The sequence below is a fragment of the Halichondria panicea genome, chromosome 7, assembly GCF_963675165.1.
Source record: "Halichondria panicea chromosome 7, odHalPani1.1, whole genome shotgun sequence".
NCBI lineage: Eukaryota > Metazoa > Porifera > Demospongiae > Suberitida > Halichondriidae > Halichondria > Halichondria panicea.
The window spans coordinates 4263842-4280999 of record NC_087383.1 but is presented as its reverse complement, the minus strand read 5'-3'; the positions used below and the strand labels follow the sequence as shown (position 1 = coordinate 4280999).

At 40.3% G+C, this 17158-nt stretch overlaps 3 protein-coding genes across 4 annotated transcripts; 2 read left to right on the top strand and 1 right to left on the bottom strand.

Annotated features, from left to right (window-relative positions):
- Positions 1 to 48: 48 nt before the first annotated feature.
- On the bottom strand, positions 49 to 3262 carry LOC135338006 (G kinase-anchoring protein 1-like). 2 transcript variants are annotated; one of them, XM_064534010.1, is made up of 11 exons: positions 2856 to 3262; positions 1868 to 1987; positions 1599 to 1643; positions 1294 to 1429; positions 1110 to 1165; positions 935 to 1054; positions 694 to 801; positions 504 to 567; positions 372 to 442; positions 243 to 320; positions 49 to 170 (listed from the first exon to the last, which is right to left on the bottom strand). In XM_064534010.1, exons 1-11 carry the CDS (start codon positions 3114 to 3116, stop codon positions 129 to 131), a joined length of 1101 nt encoding a protein of 366 aa, XP_064390080.1. In that variant the 5' UTR covers positions 3117 to 3262; the 3' UTR covers positions 49 to 128. The 2 variants fall into 2 exon arrangements, with proteins under 2 accessions (XP_064390080.1, XP_064390081.1); XM_064534011.1 differs by having other exon boundaries at positions 935 to 1051.
- A 142-nt stretch (positions 3263 to 3404) lies between these two features.
- LOC135338999 (uncharacterized) lies at positions 3405 to 11662 on the top strand. Its single transcript, XM_064535086.1, has 2 exons — positions 3405 to 3624; positions 4778 to 11662. The coding sequence occupies exons 1-2, from the start codon at positions 3499 to 3501 to the stop codon at positions 11489 to 11491; spliced, it is 6840 nt and encodes a 2279-aa protein (XP_064391156.1). The 5' UTR covers positions 3405 to 3498; the 3' UTR covers positions 11492 to 11662.
- A 2571-nt stretch (positions 11663 to 14233) lies between these two features.
- LOC135338168 (uncharacterized) lies at positions 14234 to 15943 on the top strand. The gene is made up of 3 exons (XM_064534227.1): positions 14234 to 14631; positions 14740 to 14963; positions 15020 to 15943. The coding sequence occupies exons 1-3, from the start codon at positions 14488 to 14490 to the stop codon at positions 15546 to 15548; spliced, it is 897 nt and encodes a 298-aa protein (XP_064390297.1). The 5' UTR covers positions 14234 to 14487; the 3' UTR covers positions 15549 to 15943.
- Positions 15944 to 17158: the final 1215 nt, after the last annotated feature.

Here is a 17158-nt window from a genome sequence, read left to right as displayed (position 1 = left end):
ATGAATGAGACTGATTAACTCGTGCTGTGGATTGATACAGGGTTGATATTGCAAAGTCAGAATAATATGATTAGATGAAATGTACACAAAACACTATAAACGAAGTGTCCATGATAGCTAGTCCATGATCAGCTTGAGCTGTTCGTTCTTGAAGCTTTAACTGATCCACCCTACAGAAATAGAGCAATGAGCAAAAAGTATAGAACGTACAAAATATACCACACAGAAAGAATAAAGCTCACCATTAATTTAGCCAATTCCAGTTTGAGACCTTTGTTCTTGGATTTCTCTTGCTCTAAAGAAATGTGCAATGACTCCACCTACAATACAAACCGGGCAAAGATAATTATTATACATTAAGAAAAGCAAACCTCATCGGTGAGCTCATTCTTGACTGTGGTTAGCTGCTCAACCTGCTCAATCAGCTGGGTCTTGGTAGAGACTGGACAAAACAGAGCAACACCATTGAGGTGTGATCTGTACACAACCAAGGGTGGACTTACATTCTCCTTGACTAAGGATCTTGTATAGTGACTGGTTCCTCTCCTTAGCCTCTCGTAGGGCTTTCTAGGAGCAAAGGAAAATGGAATCAATGAGTGTACGTTCAAGTGACCCTATACCGTAGTTGTGTCAACACATTGTTATAATGTACAGTACCAGGACAGTACATAGTGCTCATAACGATTAATTTACCTTAAAAAGTTCGTTGTGCTTTCGAAGTTTCTCTATTACAGTGTCTCTCTTCTCTAATTCATCTTTGAGCTGTGCTATTCGAGGGAGGTCCTCAGAAGAGTTAGCATCCTGTACAGTGTAGTGTAACAGACCTCCCTAAGAGCTAGACTCAAGTTTATGGTTAGTTAATCCAGTAAAACAGCCCTATTCTTGATATTTGTTACAACTCTACACAGTTCTTACACTGCTCTTAACTCTATACCTGTTTGTTGGTGGCTGGTGCTTGTTTGCTGTGTTCTTTACCAACTTCCTTCGCTACACTTACACTCAAACGATCAAAAAAATTATCAGTAGGTGTGGTCGGTGTGAGGGGCAGTGGCTTCTTAGAGGAAATATAAGCAACGTGATTACGCTACAAACTAATACGTCTCACTCACATCCAAAATGTCTGAAACTTGAGGTTTTGTTTTAGTTGACAATGACTTCTGGTTGTCTACATTGAAAGAAAAGAGAGCAATTCTCGATTAGAAGTGTGACACGGTCTCGATTATCGGCTTAATTGGGGCTCATATCAAAGAGAATTATAATAATTATGGAAAATACACAAACACACACACACACCAGCTGTATCTCCACGCTGGAACTCTTGCAGTGATAGGGTAACACCTTTCTTCCCGCTAGTCTTGGTGGGAAGTTTGTTTGAGGAGAGAGACTCGGTTATGGCAACCCTCTCAGCCAGATGGCTTTCCTCCAGCAACTGGGGCATAGATAGATAGGGATAGATGGGATGGACTTCAAGCATTTTAAGCTGACTCAGCAAGGATTTAGACACGGAGTCAAATATATGTACACAAAAGTTCAAGCATGCAAATAGAAAATCAAGGCTGGTTCAGTTTGCTTTCCAGTATTCTGAATACTGTTTATACCTTAGTATGGTCTTGAGCATCCGACTTGCTCATCAAAATGGCTTTCTGCACGAAACAATCAATGATAAAAAGGTGTGAAAAACCATTTCTAAATTCTTAGCAAAATAATTACTACAAGCAGCGTTATCAGGACCAAAAGTGGATGCAAAGAAGTTGTGTTTGCTAAACACAGGCTGAAACGCAAAGTCACGTACTGGGTATTGGAAATTTGGGTCTTAAGTTGGAGAGTGACCTGTTTATCATGACACAATAATAGGCTACAGAGTCACCTCCATGTCTTTCTGGAATTCCTGGTCAGCTGCCGCCTGGCTCCTCATCCTTGTCTCTTGCTCCCAGCTCAAGTTACCCGGCAACAGAGTGGCTGACTCAGCAGGCTTGCCATCGGAGGACTGGAGAAAAATAATAGCTGTTACTGTGTGTATTAGTAGACCTCAAGTTAGATTTCTATCTAAAAGATTACTGTAAATGGAGGGATTGGAAACGACAGTACCTTCGAGAGAAACATCTGCTTTTCTCCGCGATTCATTCGAGGCTGTTTTAACAAGCCAAAGCTGTACATGGGTGTGGCCCGAATAGCCAAGCTGATGGCCTGTTTCTACACACAGTGCCATAATAAACCACAAGCAAATGTGCTCATTCTGTGTAACTATACCTGTTGTAGTAGCACGCTTACACGTTTCTGTCTTTCTTCTAATTACAGCCCACTCTAATAGAAGCGCGCCAAGTAATTTTAATTTTACTCCAATTGAGGTCAAGTATTTTCTGGAATTATTTTTTGGTGGAGCTTAGATAATTATTATAACGGGGCCTTAAATCGAGGCTACGTGTACAACTGATCTATGATAACCTCGTGGAAACTAATCTACTCTATCGTACTTATTCGATTTAAAGCGAGCCTCCAAATATGCGACACCCTCGATCTTTCCAAGGTTCGACCTCTAAAAAATAGCGACTGTTGCAATGTAATTTAAGCAGCCTATAGTAGAGTAACCTCCAATTAGATGTGAGCCTCTAAATATGCGACACCTGGGCTTCAACATAATTGTTCAACCTCCAAAAGAAACGATCTTTGAATTCGTAATTATTTAAAAGTGTGGCCTTAAATCGAATAAGTACGGTACGTTCTAAAGCGCCAAACTGGAATTATAGTTTTGTGCGCCACTGGAAAATCGTAATTAATTTTTAGTGGCGCTGCAATTTAAAAAAAATACGGTATAGCAATAATAGAATTAACTGTTATCTATATCTATATCTAACCTCCGAAATATTTCGTTGTTTTCTCTTTCGTGCCCTCTTCTTGGCATTCTTGCTCAGTGGTCTCTCTCCATCTTTTCCAGGTAACAGAGTTTCTCCTTGCTTCCCTTTGCCCTTTTGTTTGCCTATTCCAATAGCTTTCACTTGGGTCCAGTCACTGGTTATAGCACTATCTGAGTCACTATCTTCAGACAAAGAGTCTATGGTCAGGACTGAAAACTTGGATTTCTGCACACTGATGCCACCTTTGATACCAGACATCATCGATCCTACTGTACCATGTGTACTAGACTCGACTGTACTACTGTACAGCTAGCTAGCTTTACAGTACAGGCTAGGTGAACGTGACTGGTATTGTCTTGAGAGCTCAAAATCAGCCACTCGATCAATAGCCTCGAGACCACGCCGTCTCGAGGCTACTCGATCAAAGGCTCTGAAGGGGCGTGTCTTGCAAATTGTCAATATTAATTTTAGCCTCGGTTGGGCCATTGCGGCTACAATTCAATGCGAATGCACTATAAAAATACTGCACACACCAGATGCAGAGTCTAGCCCAGAATATCTAACCTAGCTACATGTAGCTTGCCAGTTGGTAAATGATTTATTGATCACATCTGTTGGCTAACTTCACATCAAAGAGCACTGAATGCTCAACAACATTCTGAAAGTGCTCCTGCTGGGAGCTGCTTGCTGCACCCTGGCAGTGAGAGGTAGCCACTTCAGAGGAGCCATTATCATGGTCAGGCCACAGCCAGGAGGAGCAGAGAATGAAGTAAGCTGAGTTTTGCACTCCTAATGCTGTGATCTAGGCCATAATTTTTATGCATGCATGTAAACTATAAGAAACTTGAAATGTAGGATTTAATTAATTGTAATAATTATAACATTGCAACATAGATCTAATTGTTGAAAGGTTTGAGACTTGCTGCCATGGTAGTGCATGTATAGTTATGTAGTAAGCTATAAAAGTAATAGCAGCATGTTGAATTGGTGTGTCTGTATACATGCCTGTTGCTGCGTCTACGGCTATAGGCAAAATTCTAATAAAGCACATAATTATATAATAGCATGCTATAATATGATAGACACAAGCAGCGCTAAAGGATATATACGCAGTCTCAGTAATGAGATCTGATATGATGTTACTAAGTAGAAATGCTTGACCTTTGAACAGATGCAGGAAATGATCTAAAAGTTGTTTTGCAACTCTCTCTATACACTCCTGTCTATATGAAAGCCTTGCGAGCTTGTGCATAATTGTAAAATGGTTTATTGTTTATTGCATGGTATTGTGACAATAAATTATGGGGTCACACTTAATTTTGAATTCCGGCATAAAAATAACGTATCAGTCATATAAAATAAATTATATGCACTCATGATAACACCAAATCGCCATATAATTATTATTATGCATGATCGTATACTAGTCAGCAAGCAATCAGCATTGTGACGGAATAATTATAGTGATTACTAACACCGTGCAACTAGATGGCTGTCCGGCGTATCATGACTGTAAATCAGGATAACCGAATTAAGTAGCGAGAATCCACCATTTAATTTGCTTATTTTGTCTTAACTCAGCATAATGAAAAGTACAAGTATAGGCACGGCACACCCAGGCACACCCAAGCAGCACTGCATGGCTCATTACAATTAGCAGCTACTGAGATGGTTAATTTTCTCTTTATAATTATAGGGGAAACACATTTAGAGAACCTGCATGCAGCTATACAGCCTGATAAACTTAATCGATATAGTGAGTGAGATTTGTTCGACTATAATGATCGAGTTAGTAATAGGCAAGAAAATTTCATTTGCAAAGTGTCAGCTCACGCATGAAAAGGTTTTTCACTCACAAAACATTCAGTATTATAGTTATACAGTACTTTCAAAAACAGTTAATAAATGATCTTGCAACTTAGATGGAGATAACCTACCGTGTTTCTTGGAGGAGGAACTCTGGAGGTGGTGGCAGCTGTAGCGCCACTACAGTTAATCAAGAAACTTTGCTGTCTGGTGAAGGCTCTCTAACTTGCAGTAGTGGTTGCAGAGGCACTATTACATCATTGTCCTACGTTTGTACTGACTTCAGTATAGTCGAAAACTGGTCGTTTGGAGAAAATCGTGTTGTGTATACATTTCCAGGCACTAGTACCTCTGTTACAATAGGATTTTCAGGGAATGCATGGATAGCACCGTTCAGTAGTAGATGGAATGTACCAACAACCTTTTCCCTAACAAGGAGGAACGATACTGGGCGTATCAACTCGACACCACGTGCCATTACTTCACCGGTGATTCGTTTGCAAGAAGGTTGCAACCATACACTGCCAATAGCTGTTAGCGACCCAGATGGTGACATTGTCAGGTGCCGATGGGGAATTGGTAGTGAGTGTGGTGGTATTTGTAATAGATTCCCTGGGGCAATTCTTGATTCATCCACCTGCACATTCACTTATGAAGCGAATAGAAGAAACGGTTTTAATGCTGCAGCAATAGTTATTGAAGATTTTATTCCAGGTTCTCTGGAACCACTAAGTTCTGTAGCTCTTCAATTCTTGATATTTGTTTTTGCTTCAACTGAGTCTTGTTCCCGCCAACCACAGTTCATTCCACCCACAATCATTGGAGGATCATGTGTGGCAATCCCTAGCGGGACAAGCTTCTTCACTCAGATAATTGCCAATAGTGGTGGAGCAAGTGCTTCGATTACGGAGCTCCAAACTACGTCCCCACTTGGACTTCGCAGAAGTGAGATACAACGTATACAAGAAACAGACAACTACTTTGTTAATATAACATGGACTCCACAAGCCAATCAAGAGAATCAAACTCACCTGTTCTGTTATACGGCAGTTAATTCTGGTGGCCTCACTAATGAGCAAAATTGCATACAGTTTCTGGTTGGAACTTTTCCACCTCAGTCACTTCTAAATTCAGCATTCCCAAATCAAGCACTAGTACATCCCCTTCACACAACATGGACTGTTTCATTTGATCAAGAAATTCGACGTCCATCTATAGCTGCATCAGTACGATTCTTTGATAATACAACAAGGCAACAAGTGTACCATATAGATGGATCTTTTTCTCCTGAGATAAGCTTCAACAACAGTGAAGTCTTTATCTCCCCAGCATTCAGATTCCCAGAAAAAGCATACTACTTCATCACTCTAGACAGAGGAATTGTGCGAGGCCTGGAAGATTGTGGGCCTGGAAATGAGCCAATCACTGATAAATCCTTCTGGACTTTTGAAACCATGGACATCACTCCTCCTGTTATCACCTTTGTGAACAATCCATCAAGAACCAATGAAAACATCACAATAGACTGGATGAGCAATGAAGAAGTGACCTGGACTTGTGTTGTTGTATTTGAAACTGAAAACAGCCCTGTTAACTGCTCACAAGCATCATGGAATGGTGAGGATTTGAGGGGAGGCTCATACAGGATTGAGATTGCAGCAACTGATTTAGCAGGCAATGCTGCTACTATATCACACAACTTCATTGTTGATTTAACACCACCAGTTGCATTTATCAACCAAAGACCCGCATTAGTTTCTAATCAACTGTCATCAAGACTGACGTTCAGCTGTAATGAGATCTGCACATTTGGCTGTCTATTGTTTGAATTCAACAGTTCACGAGGAAATATTGTCTCTTGTAACCAACGATTTTTTTCCACTTCAATTCTCGAGCACAACAAATCATACGTCTTTGTAGTAATACCCACTGATGACGTTGGCAATCGAGGACAGGAATTTTCATATACGTGGGAAACTGATTATGAAAATCCACGAATAGCAAACCTCTCCAACACAAGTACTCTTTGCTCTGAAGTAAGTCCTGATGTAACTGGACGACCTACAGCTTTTGATAATCGACCTGAACCAGTTTCAATTAGGTATCAAGACTTGAATCTAGGATGCTATATTCAGCGAACCTGGACTGCAACCGATGTAGCTGGAAACATAGACCATTCTGTGCAATTTGTTGCTCTTGAATATTCACTTAGCATTTCATTTGTTCCAGTTTTGGCATTCTCGTGTGACAGTACTATGGGCACATTTAACATACCAGCATCTACTGCATCTGCTCCAAATCCTTGTCGGATCCCTCTTGATTTAACGTTTACTGATTCTGTTTCTGAATTTACATGCCCTGGTGAATTTACTCGAAACTGGACAGCTCACGCTTGTGGCAGTGTTGCCGAAGCTGTACAGACCATCAGATTTTTCGACACCTGTCCACCCAACGCCTGTGGTCGTAATGAATTCCCACCGAGAGGAACTTGCTCGTTCGGCCAATGCAGCTGTACTAGGCCGTGGTCTGGGAGCAATTGCAGTGTGCAAATATTTGAACCTGAGATTGGCACTATAAACGACACAGTACTTGAAGAAGCTGAACCTTACATATTAAATATTCCTCTATTACAAGGAACTACTCCACTTTCATGGACTTTGATATCTTCACCTGACAGACTTCGTCTGAACGAGAACATGCAACAGATTGCATGGGCGAGAGCACGAGCTGGAAATCACACTGTATCTGTGAGCATTGAGAATGAAGTTGGTATAATTGTTGTTACTTGGACTCTTGTTGTTAGACCAGGATATACTGCTACTTTGGACCCTGTCACACTAAACACATACCCAAGAGCTCAGCCTGTCACTCTGACAGGTAGAATAGAGTACTTTGAAGGCAATCAAGTCCGTGATTTCTTAGCTGGAATTGTACCAGTAAGCATCGACATAAGACGAGGCGCTACCACTCAAACACTCACTGCATTCTCACTAACTGATGGAACTTTCTCCACTGTTTTCAATCCAGCACCTACGGAATATGGCTCTTACACTGCTCAAGTTCGACATCCACAATTGCCACTAATGAGTGAGTCTGTGAGCTGGCTATTTCTTGGGTTTAGACTTATACCTTCCTCCATATCATTATCTGGTGAAACTTTGAGCGATTTCCAAGAGACGTTCCACAACACAACAATGATTTGTAATGACGGACCAGCAGATTTGACGAGACTACACACGACAACCAGCATTCCCACTACAGAGGATCTTCAAGTTGAAGTTTTTCTCAAGCAAGATCCCCCAACTAGAAACATCAAAACTGGAGAATGCATTTTTATTGACATTACTGCTACTAGCAGTCGAGCTCTTCGAAGGTTGTTTGTCGTTCGATTTGAAACTGATGAAGGTGCATCAACATCAGTTTTAATAAACCTCCGAATTCAGCAAATACTACCAAGGTTTTTGATATCTCCCTCACAAATATCCGCTCGAATCATTCAAGGAAAATCTATTATTTTCCAGTTTAACATTACCAATGTTGGACGAGCCACAGCACTAAATGTTCAACCGATACTTCCCAACAGCCCCATTTTCTCATTCATTGGACTTGGAAACAATGACAGGAGGTACGGTAACAGACAATTTGACCTTAAGAGTGAAGAATCAGCTTCCTTATCTATCCAAGCCATGGTCAATGACAACATGCCTCTAGGCAAGATCAGTGCTTCGTTCTACGTAGTCAGTAATGAAGCGTCTCAGCAGATTCCAGTATCACTTACTGTGTCTTCAGATACACTAATGAACTTGACAATTGTCATTGAAGACGAATATACGTACTTTGCTAGTGGTGAGCCACTTGTTAGTGATGCTGTTGTGACTATCATCAACTATCAACAAAATATTAGAACCACTGTCACTACAGAGGAAAGAGTTGGAAGTGCTCTCTTTGTCAATATCTTTGAGGATCGCTACGAAGTCTTTATCGAAGCTCCTGATCACAGGTCTCTACATCAAGTAGTGATCACAACAATCGATAACCCTACTTTGACTTTCTTTCTCGAGAGACAAGCAGTCACATATACTTGGAGTGTTACACCAGTAGCTTTTGAAGACACGTATGTGATCACTCTTGAAGCTGATTTTGAAACCAATGTGCCGATTCCTGTTGTCACAGTTTCTCCAACTGAATTTGACCTTGAAGAACTTGAGCTCGGATTTGTAGACTACATTCAACTGAACGTCACAAATCATGGATTAATTCGAGCTAATGATGTGAACATAAATCTACCCACAGACCATCCTTTCCTTGAATTCACTATTGATAGTGACTTCCTTGGAAATCTCGAAGCTCTATCATCAGTGACAGCAGTTGTTCATGTCGCAAGAAAAAATATCGATAAAAGAGCACTTGTCACAACTGTTATATGGGTTATTTACATTATCAACATTGCATATAGCTATGTTTGTGGAGATTTACAGTTACGAAATATTCCAGTTGTCCTAAGGAGACCCGAAACAGTAATATCTGAAGTAAGACCTCCAATATTCACATGTAATGGCTGTGGTGGCACAGGACCTGGTGGAGGCAGTATCGGGCCTCTATTCTCATTCAGCGGTTACTCTGCTAGCACGCCTGCATTTTGCAATGACTGCTTGCAGAATTTGATTGGTTGTCTTCCCACACCCAATTTTCCTCTTGTTGGCTGTATTCCAATGATTGTCAGTGGTTCCGGTATCAATGGGCCTATTGACATTGTGAAATGGATAAACTGCCTCATTCCTGGGAACTGGGTACGCAGTGGACGTGCTAAACAAGCCAAAGAAGGCTTGGACGGCAGTCTCTGTATCTATGATGTTTATGATGCTTGCTTCTCGGGTTCTTCTGGAGGCTCCTCAAGGAAAAAGAGGCAAACTTTATTAAGCACTGTCAACGACCATCTCGAGTCAATGTATCCGATAGATTTAAGTTTAGACCTTGCGGTAGAGATTTTCGGTAATGACATGTGGCTCTCTGTAGGTGACCCAGGATGGGTGTCACAAGTTCTTGAACCGGTATTCGATGATGCTAGCGATGGTGGAGTGTTGATATCATTTGCAGAAAGGTTAGCTATTCTTTCGGTCCCACCACCTGGCAGCACTACCATTGAAGATGTGGAGAATCTTTTGAATCGTCTCAATAATACTCTGAGTGGATGGAACAGTGGTCAACTGGAGTCTATCAACGGATCCAACATAGCATCGTACTCATTTGTTGAATCACGAACGAACGACATCAACCGATATAATGAGATTGCAGTCAATAAAGGATTCTCTTCTTATTTAGACGCTTACACATTTTCAGCCAACGAAATAAACCAGCTTGAACAGTGGGAGGAAGAAGAAGGAATATGTGCCATCGTTAGAATTCGAATTGAGCAAGAGCTTGCGATTACTCGAGAAGCATTCCTGGCTAGATTAGAGATAGAAAATCAAGAGGATGTAAATCTTGCGCAAATGACACTGGAAATTATTATCACGGACTCGAGTGATGGAAGTGTCTCTACTACCGTGTTTTCAATCAGTAACGAGACTTTGGGTGGTTCCTTAGTGAGAAGTGGAGACACCTGGACGTTGATGAGTGGAGGGTCAGGCTCAGTTGAGTGGTTGATAGTGCCTTTGTCCGAAGCTGCCCCGGAATCTGATCGAGTGTATGGTGTGGGGGGTACTCTTAGGTACTCTTTTGAGAATGAGAACATAACCATTCCACTTCTTCCTACACTTATCACTGTCACTCCTGATCCATCGCTGCTTGTGCACTATTTTTGGGAGAGAGTTATAGTTGCCGATGATCCCTTCACTGAAGAAGTTGAACCATCTATTCCATTTACACTCGGAGTTATTGTCAAAAATGCTGGCTATGGAGCTGCTAGCAGTCTAACGCTGTCTTCCGGACAGCCGGAGATTATAGAAAACAAAAAAGGATTGCTAATCAACTTCATGATAATCGGGGCCAACATTGGAAATAATAGTATTACACCATCATTGTCTCTCACACTGGGAGATCTAGCTGCTCAGAGCACAGTTGTTGTGAGGTGGTTTATGATTTCCAGTTTGCAAGGAGAATTCAGAAACTTCTCTGCAACTTTTCAGAACATAAATCCTCTTGGAGATCCGAGACTCTCTATTTTAGATGAGCTCCAAATTCATGAACTTGTTCGAAATGTGAAGATATACTCCGAAAATGACGATGATGAAATTTTGGACTTTCTGGTGAATGAGCGAAGAGATATTGGAGCTTTCCCTGACAGTCTTTACGACAGCAAGACACTCATTAGATACAACGTGAGTAGAGGAGCTGTGCTTTCTGTCCAACCACTGTCCAGCTCTGCAGCTTCTCTAGGAGTGAGTACAACTGCAAATGAAACAGGTTGGATTTACTATCGATATACAGATGTAGATGGATTATTGAGTCAAACTGCTCTCACATTGAACACAGCAAAGCTAACAACAACAGGATATGTCCAAATCCCTCCGGAGAATTCCTGGATTACTCTAGTAGACGAAACACTTGTTCTACACATCCTAGACTTTGTTGAATCACTTGATTATATGCTGAGTTTTACAGTGACAGTTTGCACATCTAATTGCACTACCACGGCCATACCTTTCATTCGTCCTACTGGCACACCTCCCCCTACTACTACCATGAAAAGCACAACGAAGGATGTCTCCATGACTCAAAGTGAAGAAACCACCACCACTGAATCTGGCGCTCTTTCATTGGTTGCCTCAATGTTGCCACTGCTCGTGGTAACCTCTCTACTATTTGCAAGCTTTGCAGCAAATTTGTAATATTATATTATAGCTGTTGTTGAACAAGAGAGAAAATATTACGTTTAAGATTATATGTTTTATTGATAATTTTTGTTGTAGTTGGCTGACTGTTTTGTGCAAAGTTTTTTCAGTGTAAGTTTATTTTCACATTGAAGTAAAAATAATACTGATTCATAATTATTATAGTTATGTACTTGAAGTCATCATTTGAAGAAACATTTGAAGTAATGTATCCTTGTTTAATATGGTAAAACCTTTGAATAGCAGACAAATCTCCTGCACCAACTTATCCGTTATTTGGATCGAGGTTCCACTGTGTTGCTACAGGGTTAAGTCCATTCAGACATCATGCACTAGCCTTGAGAAATTTATCTAACTGCCAGCGCCATGCAGTGCTGAGACAAAAAAGCTTGTAGAAAAGAAGATACATGTTAATGATGATAATACAAAGTGAATTCCAATGGCTTCATTTTTTATGGGGATGTCTGTGTACACAAAGTTTATAGGCTTTAGTAAAGATGCCTTGCCGTTCTATATTATAGATAGAGTCATGTGACCATATTTATGTTACTTGTGCAACGACATGGGGTGTATGTTGTGCTTTAGAGGAATATTGTGAGAATAATAAGCGATTTGAAAAGAATAATAATATTGACAAGTCAATTTAAAAGAACTAAGTCTAAGTAATATCTGGAGCATAATCTACCAACCCCTACGATCCGAGCAGATCCAACCCTTTAATATTATTGACAGGAAATGCAATTAAAACTTCTGTACATTGTAGATATCTACATGCTTCTATCCTTGAAGCCGATCATCCATCAAGACATCATCGATCTGTTTTCCATTAGCTCCTTTTCTATAATAACTGTGTGATTCGTTGTCAACAATTGCATTGATCTGTAAACACTTTTGAGTGAAAGCAAAACATGGCGAGAAGCATTAGCACAGCGCAGCTTGCATCACTCGTTTTTCTTAAACATTGAGTAATAATTAATCTATCAAACGATCTAGATCTATAGGGGGAACAGATCCCTTTTTACATACTTTAATTTCTAGATCTAGACTAGAGTAAATTTACAGAGCCTCAATATTTAGCCTCAGGCTGATATAAATTATAAACTCAACTGTGGACTGGAGAATTGCAAATCATTGAAGCAATAGTAGCTAAAAATGCTCAGCAAAATTCTTCCCGCTGAGAGTACTCCTTCGGGCTACTTGCTGCACCGTGGTGAGGAGTACCCACTTTAGAGGAGCCATTATCATGCTCAGACGACAGCCAGGAGGAGCAGAGAATGAGGTACGTTGTGTGATTTCTAGGCTGACTGAATGAAACTCAGCTAGCTACATATTCAGTTTTACATACACTGTGTAAATAATTAATGTGAATTATATCGTTAGATCTACAGTGGAACTTCTATTAACATGACCACCACCGAAGAGCAACCACCTGCTATGAAACGGCCAAGAACTTAGCTCTGGATTGAAACTACAATGTACTCTCAGAACAGCCACCTCTTTACTCCGTACAACGAGCAGCTTTCTAGTCCCCAAATTCGGCAATCAGCTGAACAGCCACACCCTGAATCTGCAGAGATATGTGATTTTGCGCAATCGTGAAAACCTAACTGTAGCTTGTCCCTACAAAGGTCCCTACAACCTTTCAAAGCTTGTATGTGCTAGACAAGCAGTTTGCAAAACGTCAAGATTCATTTGTAACAGGAATGGGCTCATAGAGCATACATATCACTTGTTGATGGCAATCGAAACCTCTCAACTAAGACCACCTATATCTTTTATTATAACGGCCAAAAGGACTAATTATTTTTGGTGGATTTGCAGCAAACTTATTTTAGTAAAATTGTTAGTCAAAGATTAGAATGTAGTATGAATTTTTATATAAAGTTTGGGAGTCAGATACAGTTGAAAACAAGGGCTAGCATGCTCTCAAAAGTAAATGAGATTAGTGCGGACATAATTAATTTTAATGTAATTACAAATTCGCTAAAATTCGCTAAAAGTATTACCCGTTTTTAGGTAACATGCAATCAGTAACACATTGGTGTGTATAGCTACAACTTAATTTCCAATTACATATTTTTGATGTGTCTATAGATCTATATAGCTTTAGTGAACAATGCTGTGAAAGCAGGCTATCTCAGACAGGTGGGGCAACATATGTACTCATGCAGCCTCTAATTTGACACAGAATGTATAATACTCATTATAACACTGTCCATACATGGAGATGACTGTTGGACACACAAAGTACAAATGTCTAGTCATAATTTTAATCTATGTCTTAGACAATTAAGAACACACCTATAGCCAGTGTTGCGAGGATAGGCTGGCTTGAAGTTAACCTATAGTGCAAGAGGTAAAGCCGAGTGCATTACCTAACCGAGAGCCCATGTATCCGAGTGCATATACACTGTAAAAATGATGTGTGGTTTTCACGCAAGTGCGTGACTATTGTGGCAACTATCAGGAAAAAACGATTTCACGATTCAACGTGCACGATCTCTAGCCTTGTGCTCAACCTGCTATGTTGTAAACGTATATGGCTATATATACACATTTTAATTGCCACATATCTCTGTGCATTTAGTAAGTATCGTCATGTGAATATGTAGTAGGAGATCATGTGATCAGCACTAATAATGGATACCCGCAGAGGAACTAGGCCTACCAAGGTCAAGAGGCCGAAGATAATTACAATTGTGAAAAACTTACATGTGCCAGTATATACTGTGGTAATGAACTAGCTGGGCGGAGCCCGGCACCCGTTCCCAACGGGTGGCCGGGTGACACGCTTATATAGGATTTGTACTGCTGCACTGAGGAGTGCAGCCCAATCAGATTGCAGTATTGCAAGTGGTTGGTTAACACCCACTTAGCTAGGTGGGTGTGCAGCTGGGCGGAGCTGCCTTGAGCAAAATGGAGAAAGTTACACAAGCTGTCACAGAAGCTGCTAACGAGCTTGGAAGTAGTCACTTCTTTTCTGAGAGGCAGAGATGTCTTTGCTGTATTGCCTACTGGATTTGGAAAGAGCCTTTGCTATGCTTGTTTGCCTGCAGCATTTGACAAAATATTGGAGAAGGAGAAAGGTCATTCTTGTAGTAGTAGTCACTCCTCTGCTGGCCATCATTCATGATCAGGTATGTAAGGCTAGATAGAACATACATATAATTATACGTACATGTGCATATGAGCTGTTTACACATAACTAGATCATTCTAAGCTGGATGCTTTTATTCTATATATAGGTAGCCATCTATTGTTCTAAAGGCATCTCTAGCACATATGTCTCGGGCGAGATGTCTGATGCAGCTACAATGGATGCGATCTTCCACGGAAAGTATCAGCTAGTATTCTTTACACCTGAAATGATCATCAGCAAAAAGCATTGGAGAAGACTTCTGGGGGGAGATGTGTATGCTAATAGACTCAAGGCTTTGATAATCGATGAAGCTCATTGTGTGAAGAAATGGTATGTATTTGACTCATCGTTTTTTATTAACATGTGTACCAATAATATTATTGCAGGGGTGAGACTTTCAGGCAAATGCTGTTGAGAATTAGAGAAGTGCGCAGCCTCATTCCAACATCAGTTCATGTGATGGCACTAACAGCAACAGCTACCCGAAGTGACATTTCATTCATTTCTCGTATTGTTGGCCTAAGAAACCCATTTGTCATTACGAGAGTCCCAGTAATCCCAAATTTGATTTATGCTGTTGGATTATTCAAAAGTATACCAGAGACATTCCAAAACTTGGCCCAGAAATTGGTAATCGAGAGAAACAAGTTTCCCAAAACAATCATATATGGACGTTCTTTTGGAGTGTGTGGTGACATGTACCTCTTCTTTAAGGATTACCTTGGAGCTGCATTCACAAATCCTGATGATGCACCTGATCTTTCTGAATTTTGCCTCGTGGACATGTTTACAAGTGTCACTGATCCAGCCCATAAATCTGAAATCATTCGTTTATTTAAGGGTGATGGCAATCTTCGCATTGTTGTAGCTACTATGGCATTTGGTATGGGTGTTGATTGTCCCAACATTCGGTAAATCATTCATGTTGGCCTGTCAGACGATATCAGTAGCTATGTACAAGAGACTGGTAGAGCAGGTCGAGATGGTAAACCATCACGTGTAACCCTTTTGAAGGCAAGAATTTACCATCAAGTTGATAATGAGATTAAAGAACATGCTTCAAACTTCAACACTACAGATTGTAGAAGGGGTGGTCTTTTCCGAAATATTGACAATTACAAACATGTTGATCTCGGTTTCAATTGCTTGTGCTGTGATATTTGTTCTAAGTCATGTTTATGTGGACAGTGTGACCTAAGACTTAGTTACTTCTTTCAGCTAATTACAAATTTTATTTTCATTTATTACCTGTGCTTCAAGAAAGCTGCTATATCTACCGAAACATTTCCTGCACATTTTGGGCAATCTGTTTTTATCACTGCCATTTACAATACTGTTAATGTGGACATCAGCACACATCTGTTCTTCCTCATTCTCCAGTAGCATTGTCCACAGGTCCAACACTTCCTTTCCTCTCCTGTTACCAGGCCTTGATAGCTCATCCCCACATCCAAAACATTGTAACACTTGGGCCATTCTTGCTCAGTACTTTATTTTAATTTAGTAGCAAAGTCATGTTGTTCAGTGCCAGCCAGTGTGGTGCAGTGCGGTACATATTGCGTTTAACACCCACTTAAAATAATTATATTCATGATGCTCCAAGCAGTATTACATAACACACAAGTACAAATCCTATATAAGCGTGTCCCCGACCTCCCGTCAGGGACGGTCGGGCTCCGCCCAACTAGTAATGAACTTGTTCGAAATGTGAAAATATACTCCGAGAATGACGATGATGGTTTTTTGACTTTCTAGTGAATGAGCAAGAGATTGGAGCTTACCCTGACAGGACTGACGAACCAGCTCGAGAGAAAAGATCCCAGATTAATTGCAACCTTTGACCTTCTATTGCATTCTTCGAAACCACAAGATATATGAAATATTAGCCTTCTGTAGCTAGGATTAGATCCAGGTGTAGCAAGCTTTCCGAGAACCTTCAATAACTTTGCTAAAGAGTTCATTGCCCTTAAGGATTCCCACCAGCGACCAGTATCTATGGAAGGATTGGAACACAGTGATTTTGGGACACTTTTTACACTAGCTTTCAACATTTTAAGCAGATTATCATGTCAGTAGTTTGTTCATAAGCAGGTATATCTTAGTCATGCATTACATCATTAAAATATTATTTCTGTCTGTATATTTTAGACCATTTCTGTGTAATGTTTGTATAAAGAATTATACTTTCATCAATGCATAATTAATGCATGCCGCCATAATGAGATAAAATACTGTTAGAAGAAGTAATTGATCAAGTGGTAAACAACCACAAGTGTAGTGAACTCTTCACTTAGACTGTACATCTAGATTATTCTAGTACTGCATGTAGCTGCTGCTGAACTTTGACATTAGAGAAGTAGGTAAAACTTTCTAGAGTATTTGTTTTATAAGTTCTTGTGCAATGCAGGTTATGTTATGAGTGTTATCATGCTGTTTCTGTTGTTCACTGCTGCATGTTATAATTATATTAAGTTACAAGAACAAAGTGTGAATATTGTCAACTGCGATAATAACATGTATAACAG

Excerpts from the sequence above, each read along its gene's own strand:
- LOC135338006 (XM_064534010.1), bottom strand. The coding sequence starts at position 3,116 with ATGATGTCTGGTATCAAAGGTGGCATCAGTGTGCAGAAATCCAAGTTT. Across the intron at positions 1,166-1,293 it reads CCAGCGTGGAGATACAGCTG|ACAACCAGAAGTCATTGTCA; the intron begins GTGTGTGTGTGT and ends CTTTCAATGTAG. Across the intron at positions 171-242 it reads TGGAATTGGCTAAATTAATG|GGTGGATCAGTTAAAGCTTC; the intron begins GTGAGCTTTATT and ends CTATTTCTGTAG.
- LOC135338999 (XM_064535086.1), top strand. The coding sequence starts at position 3,499 with ATGCTCAACAACATTCTGAAAGTGCTCCTGCTGGGAGCTGCTTGCTGC. Across the intron at positions 3,625-4,777 it reads CAGGAGGAGCAGAGAATGAA|ATGGAGATAACCTACCGTGT; the intron begins GTAAGCTGAGTT and ends CTTGCAACTTAG.
- LOC135338168 (XM_064534227.1), top strand. The coding sequence starts at position 14,488 with ATGTCTTTGCTGTATTGCCTACTGGATTTGGAAAGAGCCTTTGCTATG. Across the intron at positions 14,632-14,739 it reads TGGCCATCATTCATGATCAG|GTAGCCATCTATTGTTCTAA; the intron begins GTATGTAAGGCT and ends TTCTATATATAG. Across the intron at positions 14,964-15,019 it reads GCTCATTGTGTGAAGAAATG|GGGTGAGACTTTCAGGCAAA; the intron begins GTATGTATTTGA and ends ATATTATTGCAG.